Source organism: Ipomoea nil, unplaced genomic scaffold (genome assembly GCF_001879475.1).
Source record: "Ipomoea nil cultivar Tokyo-kokei standard unplaced genomic scaffold, Asagao_1.1 scaffold0179, whole genome shotgun sequence".
NCBI classification, from domain to species: Eukaryota; Viridiplantae; Streptophyta; class Magnoliopsida; order Solanales; family Convolvulaceae; genus Ipomoea; species Ipomoea nil.
In genome coordinates this window covers 2033830-2050802 of record NW_017616607.1, presented here as the reverse complement: position 1 = coordinate 2050802, position 16973 = coordinate 2033830, and the positions used below count along the sequence as shown (strand labels likewise).

The 16973-nt window shown below is 36.2% G+C and overlaps 1 protein-coding gene and 1 long non-coding RNA gene across 2 annotated transcripts; both read right to left on the bottom strand.

The window, feature by feature from the left end:
• Positions 1-2922: 2922 nt before the first annotated feature.
• LOC109179578 lies at positions 2923-14863 on the bottom strand. The gene is made up of 3 exons (XR_002053936.1): positions 14479-14863; positions 13458-13463; positions 2923-2936 (listed from the first exon to the last, which is right to left on the bottom strand). It is a non-coding gene; the product is annotated as an uncharacterized LOC109179578 (long non-coding RNA).
• Positions 14864-14890: 27 nt separating this feature from the next.
• On the bottom strand, positions 14891-15907 carry LOC109179646 (zinc finger BED domain-containing protein RICESLEEPER 2-like). Its single transcript, XM_019329141.1, has 3 exons — positions 15718-15907; positions 14962-15614; positions 14891-14902 (listed from the first exon to the last, which is right to left on the bottom strand). Exons 1-3 carry the CDS (start codon positions 15905-15907, stop codon positions 14891-14893), a joined length of 855 nt encoding a protein of 284 aa, XP_019184686.1.
• Positions 15908-16973: the final 1066 nt, after the last annotated feature.

The following is a 16973-nucleotide window of genomic DNA, read 5'->3' as shown; positions in this document are numbered from 1 at the left end:
TCTGTGCAGTAACCGGGCCCTTGTGGCTCAGCTACGTGTCGTTCCGGGCTAGGTGTCACGGGCCCTTATGGCTCGATACCTCGGGGTCGACTCGACGCACGTTTTGGCTTTGATTTTGTTGAATTTGGATTAGAAATGAGCATGTTATGAAGGATTTATTGATGTTTTTACTTCAGAGTATGTGTGTTGAAGTTCACTGTAATGAGAAAATGTCTAGCTTTGTTGCCCTGATGATTATTTATGTGTTGAGTAGAGAAGGATGATCACTTAGAGAGTAATATTTATTAGAAGAGCATGATTAGAATGTGTTGCTTGATAAATGGGATTTGGAGTATAATTTGATGTTAGAAATATATAGAATTTGACATATTGCAAACCGAGCATGATATTGTATTCTTGAAACCTTTATGACCTATTTATATGAATTGGAAGCATGTTGTTTAGTATTTGGCATTCCATGTATATCATGTTTCAAAAATGCATAAGTGGCCAATATGAGCCTAAGTATTATTTCCAAAGAAAATCTCATTCCACGTAGAGCATCTTTATCTTATCTTTGAGAATAAATTGAGAAGTATGTGCATGTCATTTGCAAAAGTTAAGTATTACATTTATGAAATGCATGAGCGATATATCTATATATATCTATGGTGAGGAAACCTTGTTTTGGAGGACCCGTTTGGACTATGTCCTCTCGGATGATTTGTTATGGACATTGCGGTCCCAGTACATGTAACGCGGTGTATTCCCACGTTAAGAGGTTTGAAATTGCCCCCCAAGGTTGGAATCCTGGTCTGGGGGTGTGCACGCTAAAAGTTCGATACCTGATTCCACAGAGTTTGAGCATAGAACCAAGAGAGTGGTTATGTGGGCGAGTTGAGTATGTGGCCGTCTAGATTGCCGAGCCGGTTAGGTCCATTCACGATTCGTGAAGACCTACCTCCCCACGAGTTAGAGGTTCCGTAGTTACGGATGTGGCGAATACACGAGATTGCACCGTACGCTAGGGCTTCGCTTCGGCGAAGTACCTGCCTCGCACAAGAAGAGAAATGAGAAGTATGAGAAAGTTTGAGCAAGAAAGAAATCGAGTCAAGAGACTCAAGAGAAAGAAAGCGAGTCATTGCGACTCTAAGAAACCTCCACGGAAAAGTTTTCTTTTTTACAAACGAGTGTATGAGTATACTTATAGTTGCACGAGATTGCATATTGAGAATGTTTGCATGAGATTGCATAATGAGAATGTTTGCACGATATTGCATTTTAGTATAGTATTGCACTAGATTGCATGTGAGAATGATTGACCGAGATTGTATATTTAGCATGATTCCTTTAGTTGCATTTTGATGTCTTATATATCTATTTTGCAACTTGAGATCTTGAAAGCATGACGATTATTTCGTACTAGTCGTTAGTATGTAAGTGATTGACAATATGAGTTCGTTATTAAGAGTTTCGTTATGAGAAATATGTGTTGATATATTCATGTTGATGAGTTATTTATATTGAAGCATGCCTGTTGATATTATAGGTTGCAAGCATATAGAAAGTCTGTGTGGTATCTACAGTTGTTTATGTGTTGAGATTGTTTGACTTAGTATGTGAACAAATGTTTTTTCCAAGGAATATTCTATAGTACTTTACAGGGTTGAGTGTGGTTATACTTAGCTTTGTGCTAACATGTGTTTTCCTATTTGTCTATGTGTTGTTTGTAAAACCCCTTTCAGGTGGGCCCATCGTTGAGAGGTGATCGAGTTAGACTAGTCTAGTATCTCTAGTAGTCTGAACTCATAGTCTTTTATCATGATGTTATTTGTCGGATTTATAGACTTATGTTGTTTTGATGACGATTGATGATGTAGACATCCGGGTGTGTTTTTCCCCTTTATGTTTTTTTAATTTAGTTTTATGGATGTTAGTTATTTGTTTTATTTCTAGTTCCATCCTTAGCCTGTGCAATCACCACGGAGTGGTGGTTGTGGCGGTGACATTCCCACTAGTTTACTTATTAAGTTGTTTATCCGATACTTAGTTTATGTTAATTGTGGTTTAGAATTGTAATTAAGATTTAGAAAAAGTGAAGTGTTACATCCTTCCTTAGTATCCCGAGCTTGCCTTCCATATTGCTCAGAGCTCCTTCCCGGGCCAGCAGCAGGTCCTTAAGGCTTTTATTGTCCGCGCTAAGGCTTTTAACATCCTCGACAAGTGCGTCTGTCACTCGTAGGCGCTGGGCATGAATGACTTGTCCCTCCAGCATAGCCTGCAATACTGCACAAAGTGAGATATGCCAAAACAAGGAAGACTCAACCTAGAGTGGAGACAACTAACCTAAAAAATGTGTCGAAGATACCGCTCTTGCAGTAAATTCACATCCATGGCAGCAAGGTAATCAACATCAGCAGGAGGCGCAATGCAAGAGGCATACTCAACCGCACTCAAACTACTATTTATTATGGACTCTCCTGGAAGCACATCCGCCCCCAGCTGGATCAAATTGGTCCGGACACGTGAACTCTGGCCCGTAGAAGCTTCTCCCAGCTCGGGGGGCTGGGGAGACGGGGCGACGGCCTTGGGTGGGGTAGGACTAACGGCCTCCGACGGGGCAGGAGTTGCAGTCGGTGGGGGCGGCATCCTCACCTCCTCGACAGCCACGGCCTGGCTCCCCTTCCCACGAGAATTGTCAGCCGTACTATTCTCAGTCTTACTCTTCTAGGCTGGGTGCTGTTGGGACCGCGACATGTACCGATCGGTTCTCGAAGTCATGCCACCTGCAGCAAAGGGAAAAAAGTTAGAGTTAGTTATCAACACGTATAGCCGGGAGGCAACAGAAGAGTACCCGTAGGTGCAAGAGCAGCCAGTTGACCCCTCACAAAACCCAAACTTGCAAGCTTCCACTCAGTGGTGTAATCAACAATCTTTAAGGAACCATCCCTCAACAGCTCATTTACAGCACGGCTAACAGACAGACTCCTATCCATGTGGGGGGGGGGGGGGGCAACGTAGCTGCGATCCCCACTTAACCTGGAGGGGCGGAGAACCAACAACCGAAACAAAAAAGAACTTGGGCTTCCAGTCCTTATTGTAAGAAGAGCGGTCTTCAAAAACTTTCTGGTGCGGCCTACTAGAAATGATAACGAATCCCTTGGCTTCTCTAGATGTCTACCGACTACGAACATAGCTTGGAAAAGACTCAACATGGGTTCTATCAGTGTTGCAAAAATCGCGCCTAGGCTCTAGGCGCCCGGCTAGGCGTTCTAGGCGCCCGGCTAGGCGTTCTAGGCGCCCGCCAAGGCATTCTAGGCGCCCGCCTAGGCGTTCTAGGCGCCTGCCTAGGCGCTATATGTAACACCCCAGATTTTCAAGACTTTTAAAACTTATATAATAAAGATAGAATCTCATTAAATCCCAAAATACGATACAAAGAGTACGGGGTGCTATGCCACACCCGAGCTAGAGAACTTAGGTGCACAGGCTAAATTCTAAAACCTCAATCAGTATCAATACTAAATCATGGCACGCAGGCCGAAAGGGAAAACTATCTAAGCTACGCCCCAAGCTTCTAGCGCGCTCCAGTGATCTACTCGTCTGTGCCTGAAAGCCAAATATATCTGTTCAGCGAGAGATGCTGGTAACCCACTCCAACGCGTTGAAATACAATACATATAGACATATATATATATAGATATACGAAAACCATTTTGAAGCATGAAGATATATCCTACGAGACTCTAGCTTTTAAAACAAGGATAGACTCGACAGATAGAGCTAAGCACAGACAACAGTTATACCAAGCATGTACAGTTTACAACAGGCAAGACAGGTAAAGATAAGCACAATTAATAATCATAACCCAACATATACGATTCTCAGTATAGATCCCATAGTCACATCCCCAAGACACTCATAACAACAACTCATCCATATTTCATCACATAGCACACTTTGTTGGCGCCACAGGACCAATCGCATGCCCATACATGAGGGTCAGCGCAATAGCTCTGACACGGCCCCGCAACACCCTGCCCTGTATCGCAACACGGAGGGGTCGATCGCAACCGACCGATGAACCGCAGCTCATCATAGTTTGATCGCAACCAAACAGTGGACCGCAGCCCAAGAGTATGTCATATGACCGCAACCAGGAAATATGAACCGCAGTTCATGTAGAAACGTTTGATCGCAACCAAACGGTGGACCGCAGCCCAAGAGTGTAAATCTGACCGCAGCCAGCTTCTGAACCGCAGCTCAGGAATAACCAATCCGATCGCAACCGGATTGGGGTATCATGCACACATAACACATAGCAAGCACATGCAACCCACATTAACACATTGGGAAGGGGGAGAAAACGTATAACAAAACCTATGTGTGATCCTTCACATACTAAGAATAATCCTAAGGGGTTCATACTTCGTTTACCTAGGTCAACGGGATACCAATTCAACTAGCATGCAATATATATGACTCATACAACCTACGAATGGTACCCGAAATACCAAACTAGACATAGGCACGATAGACGGAGTCCGTTGGGACACCAAGGGGGTCGGGGGAACCTCAAACGGGGAAGCCAAAATCCCAAGGTGGGGTACAAACCAGCGGGTAGCCGGTGGGTGAGGGGTCATCCGCCGGCTACTGCCGGCGGCACTGTTCTGGGCAGCGGGTGCCCGGCGGGCAACTGCCCGCTGCCGGCGAGACCTCTTTTGGCCGTGGGTAGGTGGCGGGTCCCCTACCCCCACCTACCCCCCCCCCCCCACTGACTCTTTTTCACCAAAAACGCCCCGGGAACCTTTGTGGAACCCGAAACCATGCTTAGACACTTTCAAACGCAATTGATAACACACGTAGACAATTAACGGATCAAAATCAAGAAACATACGACACATAACCTATCATGCTTTTCTAAACATAATCAACACCCAATCATGTGAATTCCCACCCAATATACCAAGAATAATACCATACGAATTCCACGATATAACCTAGGGTTCTAATTATTTTTAAATCAACAAGAACACAATTCATCTTCTAAAATCAAGATTCGGTAGGAATATCATATAAATATCAAGAACATCATATAATCATTAAGAACATCAAGAACACCATATAATCATCAAGAACGTCATATAATCATCAAGAACACCATAATTATCAAGAACCTCTCATCATCAACATCACCCATGGAATCATCCCACCAATCATCAATAATAATATCACAAATCATCAATACACAATAATATGGGGAAATCCTAAGAGGAGAATCATAGCTATGAAAATAGGTTTTGTTGAGACATGGGTTACCTTTTAGCCTTAATTTATTCCTTGGGTATGAAGGGTCTTTCTTGAAGAATTTCTTCTTTCTTGATTTCTCCTAGGGGAATTCTTGGAACTTCTTGTGTGGTGAGGGATTATTGTGGTGGGGGGTTCTAGGTGCCTCTTAAGTCCCCTATTTATATATTTAGGAGTCGTAATTAGGAACTAATATTATAGGCTTGCTAATTCTATTCCTTTTAGGGTTAGGGGTTGGGTTTTAGGGGTGAGGGCCCACGGACCATGGTGGGCCTTTTCCCTAATCAATTATTATAACTTAATTCTTTCTTTGGATAATTGGTTAAATGATTAATTGGTTTTAGGGGTCGTAACACGGGGTGTTACACTATAGGCGCCCTAGGCGGTCCCCAGGCGCCTAGCGATTATTTCAACATTGAGTTCTATTTTTCTCTCCTGATACACTGAAAGAAATCCAGCAATGGCTTGGTGGCCATTAGGGACAAGTTGGCCAGGAGCTATCTCGTAATAATTCAGGAATTCTACAAGGAAACGATGAAGGGGAAATCGAAGCCCAAGTTGCAAAGATAAAAGTTGGACCCCAAAATACTTATCGTGAGGGGGATTGGCAATACTAGCCTCGAGCTCAGGAGGGAGGGCTAGGAAATGGGACCAATGAGACCTTTGAAGTCCACCTAATCTTGAGATTCCAGTTGAGGTCGCGTGGACAGGACAAGAGAGTTATCAAGAGGGGAGTACGAGGCCCTGCACATTTTCTTTTTCTTCAGACAAGTTTTAGGCGTTGATGAATCGGATGGATCAGCATCATAAGGAACTGAGGGAAAATCCCCATACATGGGAGAGCTAGAGTCACATTGAAGGTACTCCTCATCAACAGAGGGAAATTCATCATCATCAATGGAATATACGATTTCCATCAAGAGAGACACTAACCTGGTCTACAAGTTGGCCCGCAATACTCGAGGACAGGATTGTCCTGCCAAAACATAGACAAAAATACGAATATACATGTTATTAAAAAAAAAAAAACAATAGGCCGAAGCCCGTCTCGGCCGCAATTGGCCGAGGTGGCGCGCGCCTTGGCTACGATCGGCCGAGGCGCACGCCTCGGCCACAGTCGGCCGAGGCGCACACCTTGGCCACAGCCGGCCGAGGCATGCACCTCAACCGGCCCAGGCCAAAGCCTGACTCGACCAAGCGTAAAAAAAATAAAAAAATGAAAAAAAAAAAAGAAGAAAAGAAAAGTAATAATAAAAATAGAGTGCAAAAACTTATAGAACTGGTGGTAAGAGCTGGTTGAGAGGTGTCTAAACTGTTCTGAATGCTGAGGTTTATATTGGATGGATGTACGTGATAAAAAAGTAAAGTAAATATTTTAGAAGCAAAAAGGATTTGGAGAATGCCATCATATATTTTAGAAGCAGAGAAGGATTGGGAAACTACAATCATATATGATTTAGGAAACAAAATCATATATTTTAGATTGTCTAGAATTCCATGTAGTATCAAAGTAATTCAATTTTACTCCCAAGCCAGCTCAAGAACATCCCAGACTCGGGAGTAGGGGGGCTGGTGACAGAGTAATGGTGCCAGCACACGACCTGGGTTGTCAACGGGTACCTGACCCGTCACCACATGGAAACCCAACGGGCAGAATACTATTGTGTGGAACGTTACCAAGGGTCATTTAATGTGCTATTGAAGAGAGAAATAATGGCTCCTCATTATGTCTTATCATGTCATTACCGTTAGGACTTGATATAAATAGGACCTCTCCTCAGCTAGGAAGACACATGGCTATACTGAAACACTTGCAATACAACAATCGTTATTCTTATAATATTATATTTCCGGTAACATACTTACCATAAATATATATATATATATATATATATATATATATATATATATATATATATATATATATATCTTCTCAAAAAAAGTATACACAAACTAAAGTGCGTTTAGTGGGAAATTATACCATGGACCAGGGTCTATCTTGCATTGTAGACCCTGGTCCAAAAAAACAGCAGTTGATAGTTTTTGTACATGTAACTATCATATTATGTGTCAGCAATTATCAAGTCAGATTTTGTATCTTTAGTTGACACATTTTGTACCTGTAGCTGATAGTTTTTGTGCATGTAGTTATCATATTATGTGTCAGCAATTATCAAGTTATCTGTTTACATGTACAGAAACGGTTAACTGTTAGTACAGAATGTGTTAACTGAAGATATAGAATTTTTGTATCAGGGTTCACACTGCAATATACATGGACGGAGCCAGAAATTCGGTTGAGGGGGCGAAGAAGTAGGGACGGATTCAGAAAATATTTTCATCAGTAAAGGCGAAAAATTAAAACAAAAGAGATAATTTTTTTTTAAAAAAAAATTACCTAAAAAATATAGTTGTAAATATTGTTGGATATGAGCAAAAAATAAAACACATCGAAACTTTATATAAATATTCATAGCAAAATATGAAACATAATTAATTTGATAAAATATTTTGAATAGAAAACACATTATAAATTACACATCTCATTATTAATAATGTGTGTGTGTGTGTACCCTTAACCATTACTATTCCCAAACATATGTTAGCCAACTCATCTAACTCATTTCTTGTTAACATTAATAGTTTTTTTTTTTTAAAATTAATACTAAATCCTATACTATATATACAATATGCATACAAAAATTATATAGGGGTGGGGTGGGGTGAGGGGGCCTGCCCCCGGCCCCTCCTTTGGCTCCGTCCTTGGCAATATAAACCATGGTATGATAATTGGTGTTTAATTCACGAGTTTTAAACTTTACTATCGAATTCAATTCTAATTATCTTACTTGTTGAACTACGTTTTGTGCCCTAGAATGTTATCCAAATCATGAAAGAGGAATAAAAGAAATCATTACTATATAAAATTCCAATTTTGTTTCTTGAAATGGAAAATAAGAACGTAAAAAAATAAATAAATAAAACTTCCACCATTTTTCAAGTGTCACACATACACACATATATGATTTTTAAATAAGGCCTTGTTTGGCAATCAGCGAATAGTGATTAGCATTAGCAGATTGTATTAACGATTAGAAAATAGCGGATTATATTAGTGGGTTTGACTAGCAGATTGTATCAACGGTTTGTAAAAAAATGTTTAGTAAAATTAACTGTTTAGATTAGCGGTTAACATGTAAAATGACCAAAAGGGTATAATAATAATAATCTTGACTATAATAATAATAATAATAATAATAATAATAATAATAATAATAATAATAATAATAATAATAATAATAATAATAATACTCTTACATATAATAAAGCTATATGATAGGGAAATAATTAATGTTACAATTAATTAACAACATTATTATTATTACTAGCTATAAATATAAAATAGCCACAACATCTTTTACTATAAAAAATAAAAAAAAAATTAAAAATTAAAAAATTAAAAAATAAAATAAAAAGAAGCACAACATTTGAAAAATAAAATAGCTATTTTTTTTTCTCGCCCATAACAAAGGATTACATTTATTGAATTAATGGAGTTATTAAATGTTATGATATTAGGTTTAAGGATTCCGATTCCCGATTAATATAAAATATGAAAGGATGCAATATTAGTTAAATCTCTGACTTTACAATAAAAGTCTATTTGATATGCTTTTATTATTTATGGTGGTTCTTGGGATTACAATATTAATTAAATTTTCGATGAAAGCCTATTCAATATCTGAAACAGTGCAATTAATGCAAGCTTCTACATATAATTTTTCTCCATCTCAAATGCTTCAAAGAAATTCAAAAGCGAGAAGGGATGAAGAAAACAAATGTTGCGGACTGTGGGTCAATTATTAGACTTCAGAATTAAAAAAAAAAAATCATTTAAGCCATAAATGAAAATTTAAATATATATAAATGTATATATCGTATGGGTCTTTAATGTTTTTCTGGATGTCTAAACTTAGGACTTTTAAAAGAAAAAAAAATACATTTGAATTATCTCCACAAAAAGTGGTCTTGGACTTATAAAATGACATTTGAGTTTATGGAATGCCATGTGCATAAATAATATATTATATAATCATATAAAAAAATGTGTTCAATTAGAATTTAAATTTACTCATACAAAATTTTAAATTTACTTTCTAAATGTAATTATCTTAGTTATTATTCATATTGAGAAACTTATAATATAGATGAAATACAATTAAGAATAAATCAATGTAATTATGAAAATTCTCTCTATAAGTTTATTTGAATAATTTGAATATGTACATAATTAGAGATTATATTAACCATACAAAATTTTAATTATAATTTTGTATTCTATAAAAATAATAAATACTTGACCAATAGAAGCTCAAAAATATTATTATATTAAACAATTTAAAATATTTTTATTTTTCTATTTTTTTATTTATATTTATAATAACATAATTTTTTCCCCGTGCATCGCGCGGGTGAATTACTAGTAGTAATAATATTAATAATAATAATAATAATAATAATGATAATAATAATAAGAAAAAAGAAACAAAAATGATGTGAGATACATATCCCACATCGAATGTTAATGGAAAAAATGACGTTGAGCTCCCTTATAAAAGGGAGCTCAACGCCCCTAAAATTCTATTGCCCATCCCACAGCGGATGGGAAAGAGAATTGAAGCCTGAGACTTCTTACGACAGAGTATCAACTTTAATTTTTATTTATTTTTTAAATTTTAAATGGAGGGTGTTTTGGAGAAGTAAAATTCTTCCCTAAAATGCTAACCCCAGACGCTGCTCTTAGAAGCGTTTGAGATTTCAGCGGTTTGGAGCAAACTGCTGACTAACCAAACATAGTTTTTAGTGTTTTAATTGAGGTTAAAATGCCAAAATAATGGATCTGTCAAAATTTTAACCGATCCGCCATTAACCAAATAAGGCCTAAGTATTCTAGTTTCACTAAAATTTATTTCAATTATTAAATAGTTGATTCTGATACTAATTTCAATACTCCAATTAAACCCATATTCTGTAGAGAGAATTAAAAATATATTCTGTAGAGAGAATTAAAAATAATGGCATATTACGTAAATGAGTTTATCCAATTCCGTTTATCCAATATATATTACGTAAATCAGACTAAGTTTTGGCTATACTACTGTCGTATCTCGTCGTATGGCATTAAGAAAGGATAGTGAAAGAATAATGATTTTATTAAGACCTTGACTAGAATCTTAGTATCAACTTGATACATTATTGTTGAGGAAGTTAAAGTCTTTGCATATATTCATTTCATTGCCTTTTTTTTTTATCCATTACGTCATACCCAAACCCATCTATTGATATTACTGCTCTTTCTTATGATCAAAATGACTTGATAAATGACATGTTTGCCATTAAGACACTCTCTTTACTATCTAGATATAGTAATTATTATACTCATCAATGAAGCGTTTTCTACTATATATTCTAGTAATGTTCTTAGTCATTCACTCCATGTTAGATGATAAGACTTTTGGAATTAGGTTCCGTAGGCTTGCTAATATTTGAAACTGCAATGTCATTTATATCTAATTAAAGTGTTTAGACAAAGGTTGTAACAATTTATTTGAAAAAGTCCAAGATCACTATATGTTATAATAATAATATTATTGTTATTCCTAAATTTTGCATCTGTGACTAATTGAGCTGTCCATGCGAGCTTATAATAATATTATTAAACCAAGTGGTTGTTAGTGACTTTAGTGGGATTAGTGGTTAGCTACTTTAGTGGGAGGAATGGTTTAGTGATTAGTTATTTAACAAAGTTAGCTAGAAACGTTACTATTATAAATATATAGTATGTTGGTTTATCTTGTAGGCTCTGTTTGGCAGAACTTATTTAAGAACGTATAGTTTATTTTAAATTACTAATAAATTATAAGTTTTGTTTGGTAATATTTTCAAAATAAGTTAGTATTTTTTAATTTTTTTTTTCATTTTTATCCTTATTTTTTTAGATAAATGACTTCTTTTATTTTTCCCAATTAAAACTTTTTTTGTCCTTTTCTCTTGTGCTATATTATTATTATTATTATTATTATTATTATTATTATTATTATTATATTATTATTATTATTTAGGATTGTATTCGATGTATTGATGGTACTCATATGGCGGTGTGCATCATTGAAGTTGATCAATTATGATATAGAGGGAGAAAATGAACTAAGGAATTTCTACTTTCAATGTTATGGCAACGTGTGACTTTGATATGTGTTTCACTTTTATACGTAAATAAACCTATTTAACTTTAGAACTGTTTAAATTTTATGAAAATGTCCTTTATAGTCTTTTTACCTTTATTAGCTTACCATAAAACTAATTTTACCAAATACTTTTAACATAATGAACTAACTTAACAACTCTTCATTTTCAGCTTTCAACTCTCTTTTAAGCTAGATTTGCCAAACATAGCGGTAAAATCTTAAATCTTCATTCAATTAGAGAATTTCTTATTTAATTGTTCATCTGTTCTTCCTTTTATATTTTTTTGTATTTCTTTCAAGTATATACATATAAGTTATTTTAATATATCTTACATTATCTCATCATTTTAAATTTATTTTTAATGAGATTGAGATTAAACTAAACTTGTGTACTTTTATAGAATATAATAAATATAGTTATAAGATTACAAGATCTTTCATACCCTTAACTAATTGATTGTTCTTCTATATATCAAACACTTATAGTACATATGTGGTCGAATTTCCATCCCCTCAAAAATAACGGGGCCGGCAGGATGTTTAGAAGTGGCAGCTAGTCGTCTTCAATAATGTGTATATATATAATATATATTATTAATATAATTATTATAATTAATATGCAAGACTAAACCTCTTACGAACGGAAGAGATGTAATCTTCAGCTTTGAGATCAACGGCGGCATCATCGACGGCACCGCTGTAGAGGGTGGTGGCGCTGTAAGAGCTGACACCGGCAGTAGCAGCGATCTCCGGTGAGGGAAGATAGAGAGAAACAGATGGGGCCATGTGGTTGGAAAGTTGAGGATGAGTAACTTGCTCCTCATTCACAATCAACTTCCCAACAGATGGGGTTGAAGAAGTATTACGGTTCAGCACCGCCGTGTAGCTACCTTGATTGACGGTGGCGCTGCTGGAGGTTCTGTACAGAGACCTCAGCTTTGCCTTCATAAATCCTCCTCTTTCCCTGCGGTTTGAGCCCATGGAATCAGATTATTGGGTAATGTTTGTACGTAATGCTATATATGTGGTTTGCTTTGGGTTCTTGATCGGAATGATGAGTTTCAGGTGGGAGGGTACGTGTTTATATAGTGATGATATTTTGGGGGAATTTAGAATAATTGTGGGCGTGGACGGTCATGATTGATTTTAGTTAGGATAGACACGTAGAAATTGAAGATTCTTGATCTGATATATATATATATATATATATATATATATATATATATATATATATATATATATTCTGATGTGGTCTGTGATTTTAGGAAGACTCGCTTTAATTAATTTATCTATAGAGTAAAATATCAGATAGCTTCCAGCGCCATAGCAAGAAATTTCCGGCTTATATTAACTAGTCAGGAGGAATATAATTGAAGTCATTAAGAGCCAGACTTGATAAATATGGTAATTACAAGGTTTAAAAGTTGTATGTTAATTAGTCATTTTAATTAATAAATCGATTAATTAGTAATTTAGGTAAATTAGGCTGTATCTTTTACTTTTACATGTAATAGATGTAAGATTTTTTTTTTTTTTTTTTTTTTTTTTTTAACTATGCTAGAGGCTTGACTATCTTGACATCCCTTTTGCGACAATGCCAACAACATCAATTAAGTTGGAGGAGGTCCATTATCATTCTAATATCCGGGTCCCCCAATTAGGGCTGTACAACGGACGGATCGGTTCGGTTCGAATGGGAGAATACTTAATCCGCACGGTTTTCGGATTGGAGAAACTAAAACCGATCTTGGCTAAAAAAATTATAAATCCTTTCGGTTTTTGTTAATTCGGTTTCGGACGGTTTTGTCGGATAACCGAGTTATGATCGGGTTTAGCAACATCAAAATAAGTTTCAGAAAACTATGAAAATTTGAAGTAAACATAATTAAAAACTAAATCTTGAACTAGTAATTAGTAAAGCACTAAATTCTAAAACAGTAAAACTAGTGGCAAATTAATCAAAAGGCCAAAACGACATTGCTAGGCGACAAAACAAATTTAATGATTTACACTTTACAGCTTTCAAAATTACAGATCCAAATCAATTCATCAAAAAGCCATCCTGAATTCCTGATCAGATATCAAAATATCATCAAATAGCCATCCTGAATTCCTGATCAATGTCATCAAAAAGCCATCTTGATCCTACTTTAAAACCTGAGTTCTAATCTTCTTCCTGTTTAAACTTAGTGCAAATTAGTAAAGTAATAAACAACAATAATAATTACATAAGAAATGATAATATGAGAATGAGATATTGATGAGATTATAAATTTGGCTCAGTAAGCTTTTTTTCCATATCAATGTCTAGATTAAGGGCAAATTGCTACAAATGTCACCATGATCATTGAGCAACATACCAACTTAATCCTTATTTCAGATCATAGGTGGAAGCTTCATCATTTCCATAATATAATTAGAGAAATTAAATATGCCAAAACTCAAAGATAACAGTAATGCAAAACTGGTTAAACTGCAAAAGACAGCAACTTTACTAACTTACAAGCAAGTAAGTTGTAAGCTACCAAGCCTCTACAGTCTAAAGTGTAAACAGAACATTAACAGTTACCAGTTCACCACTTAACAAGATTTCAGCGCAGTCTTGCGATTAGGGGCCAAAAACTCATCAAGGGCAGCAACTTAGAAGTTTGAAGTTACCAAGCCTCATTGCCTCAACATCAGACTATCACAGTCGGTTACTCAGCTTAATATAAGATATTAAGAATAACTAATATCATATAAAATATAGAGAGAGTAGAGAAGACAATTACAAGAATTGTTGGAAGTGTAGAACCAACAGTCTTCCCACCAGATTTACTTCCACCATCAACAGTTAAACCTGCAATAAATCAAATAATTAGAAGAATGTGAGAATTTAGTTAATTGAAAAAACTTATATTGAAACAATGAATTAATAAAGTATAGAATATAGAGAATCATTTACCTTTCTCAAATCTTTCTAATTCTTCTAGATTTTCCTCAACTGATATAGGGGTATTTGGCAGCCTAAGCCAATCTTGGGTACAAACCAAGGCTTCCACAATTTTAGGAGTTAAAGAACTCCTAAAAGGATCTAAAACCCTCCCAGATGTACTGAAGGCAGACTCTGAGGCAACAGTTGAGATTGGTATAGCTAAGACATCCCTAGCAAGCTTAGAAAGGATAGGAAATCTACCAGAGTTAACCTTCCACCACCTCAGTATATCAAATGAATTTTCCTCTTCAACTACTGCCTCACTCAAATAATATTCCAACTCAGTTTTTTCCTCCCACCACTTTCCATTCTTTGTTTCTTAATTTGAGACTTCAACAGATGCTGTGGCCTCCCAACTAGGACAGGTGCATACTGAACAACCTCAATAGAAAGACTAACAGAAGTTACAGAACCAGAACCAGAAGTTGGGACAACAACAGGACTATAACTAACAGCATAATCATCAAACAATTCATTCAAAGCAGCCAACAATTTCTCAAGGAAATCCTTTCCTTTTATGACACCATACATGTGATTTAATTGAGTTGGCATATATTCTAACTTGTCCCTGGGGTCTAAAATGTTTTCAAAGAAAATCATACAATTCATTTTGTTTATATCACCCCAATATTTTTCAAATTTTGCTTTCATGTTAGTCCCCATTCGTTTGACAGCACCATCAGTTTCCACCATTCCATTCAAGATACAATACAGATCAGATATTTCAGAGAAAAAGGTGTTAGATGTCACATATAAAGAGCCTGAAATCCTGATAGTCATCTCATAGAAGCATTTCAACAATTTGACCAAGCTTTTCACAGACTCCCAATCCAGAAAGTCAGGAATACAAGAACCCAAATCTGATTTAAAAGAATTATCACTCTCTTCATAAGCCTCAAACACTTTCTGGTATAATAGAGCAGACTGTAACATCATATAGGTGGAATTCCACCTTGTTGGCACATCAAGACACAAAGAGGATTTTTGCTCAATCCCAATTAAGGCTGACAAATCCCTAAATTTCTTCAACCTAGCAGGTGAATTTCTGACATACCTAACAACCTCCCTAACCTTCTTCACAGCACTATCACATTCTTTCAGCCCATCTTGCACAACCAAGTTCAGAATATGGGCAATGCATCTCATGTGAAGATACTTACACTTCACATTAGATGATCCCCAAGACAACACTTTCCTTTTAAAAAAAACCAATAGCAGTATCATTTGATGAAGCATTATCTACTGTCACAGTAAATACATTCCTAAGCCCCCACTCTAGCAAACAAGTTTCAAGTGCTTTTGCAATGTACTCACCCTTGTGTGAAGTAACAGGGACAAAAGAGATAATTTTCTTGTGAAGCTTCCACTCTTCATCTATATAATGTGCAGTGACTACCATGTAGTTAATTCTTTGTATAGATGTCCAAGAGTCAGTTGTAACACTGACTCTTTGAGTGTGTCCCCTAAACAAGCACTTTAACTTAAGTTTCTCTTCTTCATATATGACATGAATGTCTCTACTGATTGTCTACCTAGATGGAATTTTAAACATAGGACAAGCCACTGCAATGAACCTCTTAAACCCTTGCCCCTCAACAAATATAAAGGGAAGTTCATCAATTATAATCATTTCTACCAAGGCTTTCCTAATGATTTCCTGATTAAATACCCATGTCCCTAACTCTCCCACATACAGGTGGTTCAGATGCATCAGTGCTAGCAACAGCTTGAAATGTTAGAAGGGACTGCCTAGTCTCTTTAGAGTGAGGATTTTTCATACAGCTAAACATGTGATTCCTTAAGGATGAAGTACCATGTTTTTTTGATTCACAATGATATACCTTTGCACAATATATACACTTTCCTTGTACAGTGACATCATTACAATCTTTAATCTGTTGAAAATGATCCTAAACTGGTGATCTGAGTTCAACCTGTTTCCTTTTCTTCTCAGGAACACCAGCAGTACGCAGCACATTCTGTTGAGTTTTTTGTCAACAGTTTGAGCTTTTACCACTACTGCTCCTTGAGCTGTAGGATTTGTAGGTTGTTCACAGCCAGAACTAGGCATACTGATATTATCCATCTAAAAATGGAGCATTATCAGTACACATAGTAAGAGATGGGAAACAGTTTACAGAATCTCAGACAGTCACAAGTCACAACTCACATATTAACATTTAAGTATTTAACAGTGTAACACTAAGCAATTTGCAGTGCAACACAATTCCATCAGGCATTCGTATGGACAAGTGGACAACAAAGGTCTCTGAATCACTGAATGCTCATCATATGGACAACACATAGCATGTATTCAGGCATTCAGCTTCCACAAAAACATTTAACCTTTAAGTATTTAAGGGGCCTCAATCCATAAACAAGAAAGACAACAGAGATCATCATTTAGTGCTTCCATCAAAATAATTTTCAGAATTTAACATACACACATAGTCACATTGTATACA